Source organism: Crocodylus porosus, unplaced genomic scaffold (genome assembly GCF_001723895.1).
Source record: "Crocodylus porosus isolate Cpor-Errol unplaced genomic scaffold, CroPor_comp1, whole genome shotgun sequence".
NCBI classification, from domain to species: domain Eukaryota; kingdom Metazoa; phylum Chordata; order Crocodylia; family Crocodylidae; genus Crocodylus; species Crocodylus porosus.
In genome coordinates, this window is record NW_017728906.1 from 52684889 (window position 1) to 52697977 (window position 13089).

General features: G+C 40.4%; 1 protein-coding gene across 8 annotated transcripts in view; it reads left to right on the forward strand.

Moving 5' to 3' along the window:
- DMD (dystrophin) overlaps window positions 1–13089 on the forward strand; it is a 1922593-nt gene that overhangs the window by 858321 nt on the left and 1051183 nt on the right. For 7 of the 8 annotated variants that reach the window (XM_019529123.1, XM_019529125.1, XM_019529122.1 and 4 more), the window contains 2 exons: window positions 1266–1394; window positions 5269–5439. In XM_019529123.1, the coding sequence (XP_019384668.1) occupies window positions 1266–1394; window positions 5269–5439 (300 nt within the window). The remainder of the gene's footprint in view (window positions 1–1265; window positions 1395–5268; window positions 5440–13089) is intronic. The other variant, XM_019529126.1, reaches the window with a different exon arrangement.

Consider the following 13089-nt stretch of genomic DNA (forward strand, 5'->3'; position numbering starts at 1 on the left):
TATGTCAGTGATGTCTAACATTAGGGCAAAAATGCATGACCTGTTTGATACTACTACTAAAATCTCTGGTCTTGAGTGCCTGGAGTACATGAGCGTACTACAGTTGTGAGTACATATGTAGATACCACATCTCAAAGAATATAGTCTATTGTAGTGTTAATTCACCTTTTTCTTTCAGGTCAAAGTTAAAAAAGCTGAGCTCTACCTTAGCTGTACTCTCAGTGCTGTTCCACTGCAAAAAACATATTTATATATCACACATGTATACAAAGGTGTGCACTCTACTACTGTATTTACCCAGTCCTAAGACAACTTAGAATTTAAGATGACCTCTGCACCCCACACCACTAATTAGATTCTGTCCATACAAAAATTATAAATTCGCTTTCATCTTTAGTGAAATTAATCTAATTAGTTGAAGGTGTTATCTTAAATTCACCCCTCTCCCCTGTGGCTGGGAATGCAGTGGCAGGCAGCTTGGTCCAGCCCCCAGCCCCTGTGCCTGTTCCTGCTTCCCCATTCCCTGCATCCCACAGCTCCTGAGCCCCCCCCACCCTACAGTCTGCCACCTACCCCTGCCTTCCCCACCCCTGCTCCCTTTGCAGTTTGCCCACCACCTTCTGCCCCCCACAATGTGCCTACCCCTCTGACCATCCCCACCCCCTTACCTTCTGCTGTAGCTCTGCAACTCTGGGTAGCCCTGGCTGGCCCCAGCCCAGCCCAGTCCAGCCAGGGAGAAACAACAGTAGCTCCTGACTGGGGCTAGAGGGACTGAAGTGAGAGCAAAAGGTAGAGGGATGGATCATCTGGATGGGAGGCAATCAGGTGGTTGGGGGTAGGCACAGGCACAGTGGATAGAGGGCATTTGGGGAGCAGGCTGCAGGTTCCTCTGATAATGTCATGCTTCCCTTTCCCACATGTCCACTTCCCCATCAGAAGAACCATTCCAAAAGAGCTGAGATGGGCAGCAACTCAGCTCTGGCTTCAGCCTGGAGCCCACGGCCATCACCAGTGCTGAGCTGCCACCTGTCCCAGGACTGCACTTAAATCCAAGAAAAGGCCCCTCCCCCCATGCTAATTGGGAGACAAGACCTCATTTTGGATTTGTGTAAATATGGTATATAATAATAATAATAATAATAATAATAATCAGCCTTATAGTATGTTTGCCACCGTTTCCATAATCATATCTTTCATGTCTCTTTCATATCGTTATTTCAATTCAAATTATTTTAATATGTTCTACTTACCTCTTTCATGTGTAGGAATATCAAAAGCATATGGAGACTTTTGATCAGAATGTAGCTAACATCACAACATGGATGTATCGTGCTGAGATACTGTTGGATGAATCTGAGAAACAAAAACCTCAGCAAAAAGAGGAAGTTCTAAAGGTAAAAAAAAAGTCATCTTCTGGAAAGAGTTATTTTTTATTCTAAAAAAGGTATACATTAAGCTTTTATTGACCTAAATATTTCAAAGCACATCATAATGTTCTTTTTTTTCGCATTGCAAACCTGTCCTCCAGCAGCTTAATAATATTGCACTGCATAGCAACAGTTAAGCCCTTACAGGAAAAACAAAATGTTATTCTGAGGCTTTGACGACTTCATGTTGGCCCATTCTTTCAGATCTATCTTTGCTGAGAATATTATCTCAAATGCATCTAGCAAAAACAGTCTCCTCTTTCTGTGTTTGCTCCTTTTAATCACCTTTATCTTCTTTTATGAGTCATATGTATTTAATATTCACATTATGTCAATGTTTTAGCTTTCCAAGCATTAATTATGCAGACAACACAGCTTCATAACTGAGCACAATCCTGAAATAAATTTATCATTTATAAAAGGTTATTATACAGCATATGTACTGCATGTGCATCTCCCCCATTGAAAAATGTAAGGATGCTGATCAAAGATAGTGTTTAGCCCTATGACATCATCATAGTAACTGATCAACATTAGCATTCCAGATAAACTGAAAATCATATGTGGCTTGGTGTTTTCATGTTGTCTGAAGTATATTTTTTATCAACTGCCACAATGTCTTGAGCTGTGCTCTGTATGGATGTGTTTTACCTAAACAAATTAATGTGGTATTGTGTGACTTAGATATTTTTCTGTGCACTGGGCTCCATTTTAAGTGATGAGTTCCCAGAGTCAAAATGGGAGTTGTCTTGCTGAGGCTAAAGAAAATGATCCTATCTTCTAAAGCAAAACTTGAAAAATTCCAAAGGCAGCCATAATTTTCCAACCTGCACTTATTGAGAGACTAAATCAATGCCTTATTGATCTCAGCAGGATAACAGGGCAGCCTTTTTAGTAGGATGAACAAATATGCCAATACAAAGTACAGTTATCCTTTCCATCAGTGCTGGTATATCTTCCTATTCACAAGAACATTTACATTAGACAGTGCAATATAAATCTTAATGCCCAATATGGTTAGAGATTCCAGTGCATAACTCATAACTCTTTTTTGCCCCACTTAGAGTCATAGATTGTTAGGGGCTGGAAGGGACCTTGCAGATCATCAGGTCCAGCCCCAACCCCCACTCTAGGCAGGAAGACAAGACAACTGGGGTTAGGTGACTCCAGCAAGGTGACTGTCCAGTTTCCTCTTGAAGGCCTCCAGTTGGTGACTGTACCACCTCTGGAGGGAGTTTATTCCACAGTGTGGACACCTTGACTGAAGGAGTTTTTCCTGGTATTAAACCTGAAGCGGCCTTCCAGAAGTTTATACCTATTGGTCCTGGTCTTCCCCGAGGGTGTCCTAGTGAACAGTTGTTCACTGAGCTCCTGATGCATTACCCTGATGTAGCGGTAAGCCACTACCAAGTCCCCTCTCAACATTCTCTTCTTTAGGCTAAAGAAGCCAAGGTCCCTCAGCCTTTCGTCCTATGGCTTGTGTTGCAAGTCCCTGATCGTATGGGTGGCTCTTCTTTGGACTCTCTCAAGTTTTTCCATGTCCTTATTGAAGTGCCCGCCCAGAACTGGATGCAGTGTTCCAACTGCAGTCTCACCAGTGCTGAGTACAGCAGGAGTATCACTTCCTTAGTTTTACAAGATGCATCACTTGATGCATGCTAGGATGTTATTTGCCCTGCTGACCACCGCCTCACACTGACGGCTCATATTTATGTGATGGTCAATCATTACCTCTAGGTTCCTTTTTGCCGTGGCGCAAGTCAAGCTGTCACCACTGAGCCTGTATATATGTTGAGGGTTGTTTGCCCAGAGATGGAGGACCTTACACTTGGAAGTGTTAAATTTCATCTGGTTCCAGTCTTCCCAACTCACCAGCCTGTCTAGGTCTGCCTGTATCTGCAACCTGTCTTCTGATGTGACCACACTGCCCCATAACTTGGTGTCATCTGCAAACTTGGCCAACAAGCTTTTCACTCCGTCATCCAAATCATTGATGAAGATGTTGAAAAGCAGCAGTCCAAGCATGGACCCCTGAGGGACACCACTGGCCACTTCGCGCCAGGACGCCACAGATCATTCATGAGAACTCTCTAGGTCCTACTCTGTAGCCAGTTTCCCACCCACTCAACCAGCTGAGCCCACAATCTTCCAGGACAAGGATATCATGGAATACTAGATCAAATGACTAGTATTTGCCTCATCTCATGTGTCCAGGTGGTGAGAGACCTGGTCATAGAAGGAGATGATATTGGTAAGACAAGACCTACCCATGACAAAGCCAGGCTGGTTGGCCTATAGTTGCCCAGGTTCTACCTCTTCCCCTTCTTGAACATGGGCACAATGTTGCCCCTCTTCCAGTCCTCAAGGATTTCTTCTGTGCGCCATGAATTCTGAAAGAGCTTTGCTAGGCGTTCCGCGATGACCTTAGCTAGCTCCTTCAGCACTGGGATGGAGTCCATCTGGTCCCGCTGACTTATAAATGTCCAACTTTTTTAGTTGGTATTGTACCCGATCAGCATCCACAGTAGGGAGCCTGTTATTCCCAGCCTCCTGTGAGCCTTATCTTGTTTGTCTTTCTCCTTGGTCCTACTTTTAGAATTAGTTTCTGTAGAGGCAGGTGATATTTTTTGCCCTCTTTCTGAGCATTGGGAGAGAATTTGTTTTTTTGATTTATCAATATTTAATCTATTTTCCCCTATCATTATGATCATAAGCATAAGTATTATGCATGCAAGCATATTTGAGCATGAGAATTAGGGGTGCTAATAATAGTATCAGCATCTAGCAAATTAGCTGAACATTTCCTTAAGCCAGTTACATATTGGTAGCATATTAGAATTCCCCTTCCAAAGTTCCCCATAATCAAGAACACTTGCCACCAGATAACAGCGATTTCATATGCCAAACTTAAACATCATAAATATGTGTTTGCCAAGAGTCCACAATATAGCCTCTTGCTGGAGAATACTTGAATATTCTTTTTTCATGCAAAGTAAGAAAGAAACAAACATGCAAGTTTCTCCCAGATACAAGATTCACAGAAGCACCATTCAGGGTATTACTTGTGTAGGAATAAAAATCAGGACTTAACATTTACATTTTAGGTCCACGACAGATGTTAGAAGAGGAAAGCCCTTATATCTGTCCACTTGAATCCTTGGAGACTTGTAAGGACATACCAAACTTACTAGAACTGTTACCTTGAATCTCCCATGCATGCCATGAAGTTAAGAATCAAAGGAATTTTAAGAGCATTTGACATCTCTTTCAACCCTTGGGTTATACTAATGTTGTTAACAGATGTTGAGCCTACTCTGTTGTTTCCATGGCTGCTTATGAATTTGTATCAGGTTCAAGAAAAGCTTTGGCTTTCATTATGACTTGAGAGGGGAAACGCAACAGGATCAGCAAGAAATAAAAGCACTTTTTTAAGGGTTTTTTGTATACCTGGCTCTTTATGAGTAGTTGTTTTTTTTATACAGCATTCTGTAATGATAGAAATTCCACTGATGTGAAAAAAAGATTACCTTTTCTACTGAGGATTATATTACTGCAAGAAAGAGGCTATTCAGAAAAAAAATAGAAATATGTTCACAATTGTCTTCCAGTAGATGTTATTCCAGATCTTTAAATAGATGTATACATATATTCTCTCTCTCTCTCTCACAACCTGAGTGATGATAATAAGGATGTCATCAAGAGCTCCCCAATGTGCTTGTTCGTAATTGTCTTAATTTGCCTTGTGATTTTGCACCCTATTTCTTTCCACACTGTCTCTCTTTCTTTCTCTCTTTGCATTTCTTACTAACTTCAAGCCCTGTCTCTTGCTCATGGACTATAGCGCTTAAAGGCTGAGCTGAATGATATGCATCCAAAGGTGGACTTTGTGCGTGACCAGGCTGTAGACTTGATGACAAACTGCGGAGATCACTGCAGGAAAGTAATAGAACCTAAACTGTCAGAACTCAACCATCGATTTGCAGCCATATCACAAAGAATTAAGAGTGGAAAGGTAGGAGGAACTGCTCCCATGTGGAGACACATGCTCAATGGTGTTTTACAAAAGGTACTCAGTGGGGGCTGCATTCCCTTGAAAAGCAGAGTTTTCATATCTGCAGTTAAAAGATTGTAGAATCAAAAAGAAAAAAAGTTTGGAATATGGAAAGGAGAAATAAGTTGTTGGTTTGGTTTTTATTGTGTTTACACTGTCACTATTTCATAGAGATATATTTATTTCCAGAAGCTTGTAACTCATCTCTAAAGATGTGTTCAAGAATAAAATGAAATACACAGGGTGGTTGCTCAGGAACAAAGGCAATTCATGTATTAAACACACACACACATCCATTTGACTATTTTAAACTACTGTAAGGGGTAAAAGCTTCATACTGTTGGCTTCCATAAGACCACAACAGTGCAGATTAGTATATACCAGTGCAATCAGTGTTCTTCCATGAATGTAAAAGGACCTGACATCACCATTGGATTATTCAGATTTTTCCTTTTCTAATACTGAGTGTGAGTTGATATGATTTAGGGCCCCCTCTATACATGCAAGTAAAGATGCAATGGGGTCTAATGTGCAATCTACATAATTGCACCTTCTGCCATGGCAGAAAGCATAATTGTGGGATGTCACATTAGATCTCATCATGCCCTATTGCCAGGGCAGGGGGAGCCCAATTGTGGGGCGTCCAGCAGTGGGGGCACCCCACATATCCCAGAGCCTGGGAGACTGCAGCTTCCTTGTTTCTGCAAGTCCAGGGATTTCATGCATCCCCAAGCCTGGGAGACTATGGCAACCACGATCCTGCAGGCCCAGCTGGGTCCTGGCATCCAGCCTCCACAGCTGCAAAACGCTGGGCCCAGAATTGGCAGCTGCTGGATTCCCAGCCCTGGCAGTTGCAGGATTCCCTCAGTTGCAGGATTCTCAGCCCTGGCTGAGCATGATGCACCCATGCTGATGGGAGCCCTGCCAGCTGATGGGACTCCCACCACAGGGGATACCCTACTATACATGCCAGTTAAAACTTGATAGCAATGAGCTAAACGTTAGTACACATTTGGGGGGTCTAACTTTATAGCTGGTTGGAGCTTTCTTGGCATGACAGCTCCTTTGCTCATATAGCTGATCTCAAGGTAATTATGCAATTAACCCGTTAATTCCACTATACCTGTAACTTGTAGAGGGGGGCATATTTTCTGTTAATTTGGTCCTGCCTTTTTTTCCTTCAGATTGCAACTCAGCAAGGTATTCTGATATATGTGAACAGTCTCAATAACTTCACTAGATTTAAGTGCATTGCTAAATCTGGGTTTTAATGCAGTTTTTGGCCATTTTCAGACAAATTCTGACCTGGCTTTTGAGTGTGAACGTGGAAGTGAAGGGATATAAGATGCACCCCTGTGCTTTATTGCACTTGCTGATCTCAGCCCTAATATCAAAACAAAACAATAAGCAGGGTCATGGAGACTGGGAGAAGGGATAAGGAACTCTTAACTCTGTCCTTGGTAAGGTAGCTGCACTGGCATACCAGGAAACATAATCATACAGAGTTAGTGGCAGAGCCAGGAGTAAAGCACAGAACTGTGAATCCCAGTTTAGTGTATTCATCACTTAATCATTTTGCCTTTCTGTCCCATTGCTTTACATGGCAATCTTAGGTACACATCTACTAGGACATGATTTCAGAACGAACCATTACAACATTCCATACAAGAGATCCATTAGGCTGTGAAGCAATGACCCTCTTAATCCCTTGTAAGCAGAAGTGAGGCAAGACTAGAGACTGCATTACCTACCCGGCTGCCTACACTGCCACTCTGTAGGCACGCTCAGCCTAGAGAAGAGCAGCAGCCTAGCAGTAACAATGGCAGTAGGGCAGACAGGTTAACACTTCCCTGCTGGCTCCCCTTGGAGAGACATCAGAGCCAGCCAAAGTACATGGGGGGGAGGGCAGGGATGGAGAAGAACTAGAGTTAACCCTTCCCTGATTGCTCCCCAGAACTGACAGTGTGGCAGCCACAAGTAAGCTGGGGGGTGGGGGAGCAGGGATCTGGAGTGCTTGGGAGTGCAAGGCTCAATCCATGGGAGCAGGAAGGGAGGGCAAGTGGCATGTTTCCTCCAAGGCAGGGGTGGGCAAAATACAGCCTGGGGGCCAGATGCGACCTGCCAGGCCATTCTGTCTGGCCTGTGGGACCCCTAAAAATTTTAGAAAATTAGTATTTATCTGTCTTGGGCTGCCTGTCAAGCAGCCCTTGATGGCTTGACAAAACTCAGTAAGCATCCCTCTGTCCAAAATAATTGCCCAACCCTGCTCTAAGGTGTAGCATAGAACGGCTGCACTTTAGTGTAACGGGAGCTGGCTAGCACTGATCAGAGAGAATCCTACCCTGCTGTGGCATAACTTTGAGCCACATAATGAGTGTTTAAAACTAGTTTAAGGTTATTCATGTGCAGACAGTCCAGGGGGTTTAGAGTTCCAGAAGTGGTCCGAAAGTGCCATGTAACAAGGCCCTCAGATGATATTAAAGGCAGTTAAAATAATTAAAATGTAGATTTGTTTTTCTTCTGTCACTGAGAAAACAAAAAGCCCCAATGTAACTACAGCATTTTTGTGCTGTTTTCCGGTGTTTAATTGTTAGAAGTAGATAGCCAACTGGAAAGAGACATTACTATGAACAGGAGTTTGCCTTCACCATGAGTTTGATTCCTGGTTAGAGTGCTTTATATGGGCAGTTTACTGCTTATTCTCCATTTTTTATTCCATAAAAAATTACTTCCACATATTGAACAACCAAGAAAATGAATCATGGCATAAGTGTGTGCAATTTAACTCAAAATTGACAAAGTTATGTAATTCCCATGAAATCTTAAATATAAGGGTCATAAAGGTGTTTATGAACATATAAAAACTGATATTTTTTTTTAAATGGCCTGTATTGGAACAAAGCCTTCCTCTGTTAAGCGATGATTTATTTAGAAATTATTCACAAATCATCAGAGTTAAGCTTATGACTCCCTTGCACATCTGTAGAAGAATAGAGTCCTAAACTTATTTAAACATACTATTTGATTGGAAGAAAAATCTAAGAGATTTCATTTCAACTGTTACCAATTTCCAGATGTTTCTGTATTTGGTAGGTAGTTAATTGTTAACTACATTTAAAAAAAAAAAATTAAGTGCTCGAAGATGTGTTTTTACACCTGCTTCTTTGACCATTTGTTATTAATGTATTTATCCTTCTTTTTTATACTGTACTACAGTTGTGGTGTTGTTTTTAAAGCACACATTTTCCCAGTACTAGCTATTAATGTTCCAAATTTGAAAGAAACAAGCCACAAATGCCACGTGGATTTTTAGGAAAATAAATTTAACATGAAGCCATATAGCTAAATCTAAAAAAGATTTGTTGAAAAACTCTATACAGGTAATCTGTTTTTACTTGCTGAATATCTGTCCAGGAGATTGTGATAACTACTTTCAGAATATCAGTGTAATCACTATCTATCTTGTTCTTAACCTGTGTTCCATCCTTACTCTGAGCTTGAGAGGAACTTCTAATAATTTTCTTTTAGTCATTATGGTACAAAAGTATCTTTAGATAGATATAGAAAAATAATAGTAAATTAAAGAATTACTGAAATTAAAGATTTAAAGGATTAGTTTTTAAAAAGTCCATCTTCCAAATTCAGATTTCTTCTCTGTAAAGAGCAAGTACCTTATCAGCCCCCTCGAACGGTTAAAAGCAATCTGGGTAACAGTGACTGTGAAATGACAGAGGTTATGATCCTTGGGAAGGAATGGAGGGAGAACAGAAGAATAAAGACAAGGGAATTCAAGATTACGGACTCAGGGAATGGGCAGTTACCAATGGGAAGTAGATTCCAGGGGGAAAAAACGTTCAAGAGAATGAGCAGTGTGTTAAAATAATAACATTAAGGACTCAAAGAGAAATTATCTCAATGGGAAGGAGAGATTAGAAGAACAGTAATAGACCAACTTGGGTAAGTCATGAGCTTTATTTTAAAAGTACTTTAACTGTAAGAGAAAGACCAAAGAAAAAGTTGGTCAGTAAGAAGAAACGCTGATAACAGATGGCATTGATCAGGCCAAAGTATTTCATGTCATTTTTTGCTTTAGTCTTTACTAGAATGGTTATCTTCGATCAGATGTCTAACACAATTAACATCAGCAACAATGATGTAAGAATTCAGGCTAGGATAGGGAAAGTGCAGATTAGAGGCTATTTAGCAAAGTTAGATTTTCTGAAATCAGCCATGTTTGATCAGTTTTGGGGTACAAACTGAGATAATTTACTGAAGCAGTCTTAAAACTGTTAGCATTTATCTTTAAGAACTTACGGAGAGCAAATGAGCTTTCAAAGACTGTCAAAGGACAGAGGGCACTTACACACCTGTGAGAAGCTGCTCCGGTCAGAGCAGACTCAGTACATCAAGTCTGCTGGAGCATATGAATGGATGTGCCCTGGCAGCCTCCCATGTCATGTGTATCAGCGGTGCAGCACTCCTTGTGCAGAGAAAATGGCAGTAGTGCACTTTGCACTACAACACATACTATGTGCTCTGGTTCAAAGCGCATCACCACTATTTTTTCAGCTCACTAATTAAAAGTGCCTGGCACCACATCAGCAACACATGCAAAAATGCCCAAAGTACCTAACTTCAAGGAGAAAAAGGAGGACCCAGGAAATTATAGATCAGTCAACCTCATTTCAATTTCCAGTAAAATATGGGAACAAATAACCAAAAAAATCAATTTGTAATCAGCTAAAAGGGAATAGCCAAGAACAAGTCATGTCTAGCCAACCTAATTTCTTTCTTTCATGAGGTAATAGGCATGGAGAGTGTGGCATAAGAAGTAGAGGTGATATATTTTTACTTAGTAAGACTTTTAATGCTGTGTCTTATGACCAGCTAAAGAAATATGATCTAGATGAAACTTCTGTAAGGTAGGGACATCACTGGTTAGAAATCTATACTCTAAGGTGTGTTATCAATTGCTGTCCAACTTGATTTATGAATTGGGGATATGTCCTGGATTTGGAACTCTTCACTGTTTTCATCATTGACTTGGATACTGGACTAACAGTACACTTGTTAAATCTGCAGCGATTTGGCAAGTATTTCAGAGAAGTGGCAAGTACTTCCAAAAGATTCAAATAAAAAAATATGTTGAAAAAATTCGAGAACTGTTTTGAAATAAAATACAATGGAATTAAGTCATGTCAGTGTTAAGTAATATACTCAGAAATAATCAACTGCACAAATATAAAATGAGGAAAGGGTAACTGCACAAACGTTTGACAAAAAAGGAATCGGGGTGTCAACAATGTCATACAATTGCAAAGAAAATAAACACCATGCTGGATTGTAAAAAAAAAAGAGTATTTTATAGAAGACACATGAAATAATCCTTCTACTCTGTTCAGCACTGGCAAAATCCTCAGCTGGTATATAGGGACCTGTTTTGGGTACCACTTTTCAAGAGGATTAATTAGAGACTCCCAAGATAGCAATAAAATGTATCAGTGGTCTTGGAAATGTGCCCTCAAAAGACAGATTTAAAGACTTGGGTTTATTTAATCTAAAAAATGGAAGACTCAGGGGAGGCATAACATTGTTCAAATATACCAGAGGTCATTGGAAGGAGGAATATAATAACTTGTTCTCCGTGTTTACTGGCATTGGACAAAACAATGGACTTGCGTTAAAACACCTAAGATTCAAGTTGGATATTAAGGCTAAGTACAGACAATCAAAACACCCAAAACTAATTGATTCAATCTTCACAGGTCAGTCTAAGGTCCATGGATTGAACCAGTAAGCAAGTAAACAGACAGTCACTTTTGATTCACTAGCCCAGGCCAGAAGCTGGGTTGCACTAGAGCACACTTCCCTGCCTGGCTGCAGTAGACAGCTTGGGCCATGGCTAGCCTGCTCACCCTCCAAAGGTAGGGCAAAGCATGCTGGGGGCTGTGAGTTTACTTGAATCTGGAGGAAATCTGGGTCAAAAGTTCAGTAAACCAACTTAGCCTATATCAGTTAAGTCTGATTCTACATCCATTCAGGTTTATCTTAAACCGGTTTGGGCCATTTTGAAAGCAGTTCATATGCACCAAACTTCTGTTCCATTACAGCTTTGAACTAGTTTCCAGTCACTTATACTGGTGTATGTGTAATTTCTGCCTCATGCCTAAAAAAAATCCTAACTCCAAGCACAGGAAAGTACTGGAATATATTACTGAGGAACGTTGTGGAATTTCTAGCACTGGGGGCCTTTAAAAGCAAGTTAGGCAGGCATCTGTCAGGAATGGCATGGATATAGTTGATCATGACTTGTTGCAGAAGAATAGGCTACAGGACCTCTCAAGGTCTATTCCAGCCCCATTTTCTATGATTCTAGTACTAAATGGCGGAAGCAATGGGGATTCCCTATTTTCTTTGGAAAGCTATTTTACAATCAATTTCACCTTGCTGTTTCCTAATAGCCTACATTTTCCTGTGCTCAATTTCACCCCATAGCAACTAGTTACACGCTAGCCCATTCCTCTTCAACCCTGCTATTTTTACCATTCAAACACTTGTGAAAGATTATCTGCTCAGCCTAGGCTCATTTGTTTATTGTAACCTTTCCTTATAAGTGAACTTGATGCATCTGACTTTTATTTTTATTTATTTGTTTCTTTTGGTATTTCACTGAGTTACCTCCATATAATTGATAAGTCTCATTTTGAGATCTGAATATCTCTGTGCATTACTTCAGTTGTGGCTTCACCACTGCTATCTACAGAATCTATCATCTTAGTAGCAAGCTCTGAACAAGATCGGGTTAGTCCCTATGATGCTTCAAACCATTAAAAAAAGAAACTACTAGCCATAAAGAGCTTATAAGCTAAACAAAGAAGACAGACAAAAGGTAGTATAGAAAAGAGGTACAGAGAGATTAATTTGCCTGCCTATGTTCATAGAGTAGGTCTGTGTTAGACATGGGATTTAGAATCTAAGGGTGCCTATACATGAGCAGCGAGGCTACTCCAACACACTGTAATTACAGCACATTGGAGCAGACTTGATAATTACTGCACTCCAGCAGCCTTCAGCATCTTGTGTCATGCATCTGATTTATGTATATATTGTGATTTTCAATGATTTTCTTTTTAAGGTCTTCATGTGTTTACACTTCTGAAACAAGTGTATAAACACCCTAATATTTCAGTAAGACCATGGCCTGTGCTGCTTCTTTGATCTGCCTAATCTATGACAAGATGTTTCTAGATATGCTTTTTAAGATTTGATTTGTTTTGTTACTTTTTAAAGTCATATCAGATAATGCTCACCAAGAAATGTCTTACATAGAAGTATTCTAGGTACCTGTGCAAGATGTTTTAAGGTATACTTTCTACTTCTCTAAAATTACTGTAGGAAGTCAGGTAGGAAATCATTCAGGGATGTTCTAGGTAGAAGTTGTGCAGGAAAACAAAGACATAATAGCATTTCTCTATAGTCATGATACTTCTTTTCCTCCATGTTCTAACAAAATTCTATGTTCATTGTTAAAAGAAAGTGATTCCATTTTATATTCTGTGTTACATGAAATTGTAAGGATTGTGAAGTACCAAATGCACAACCCCTCCTGGT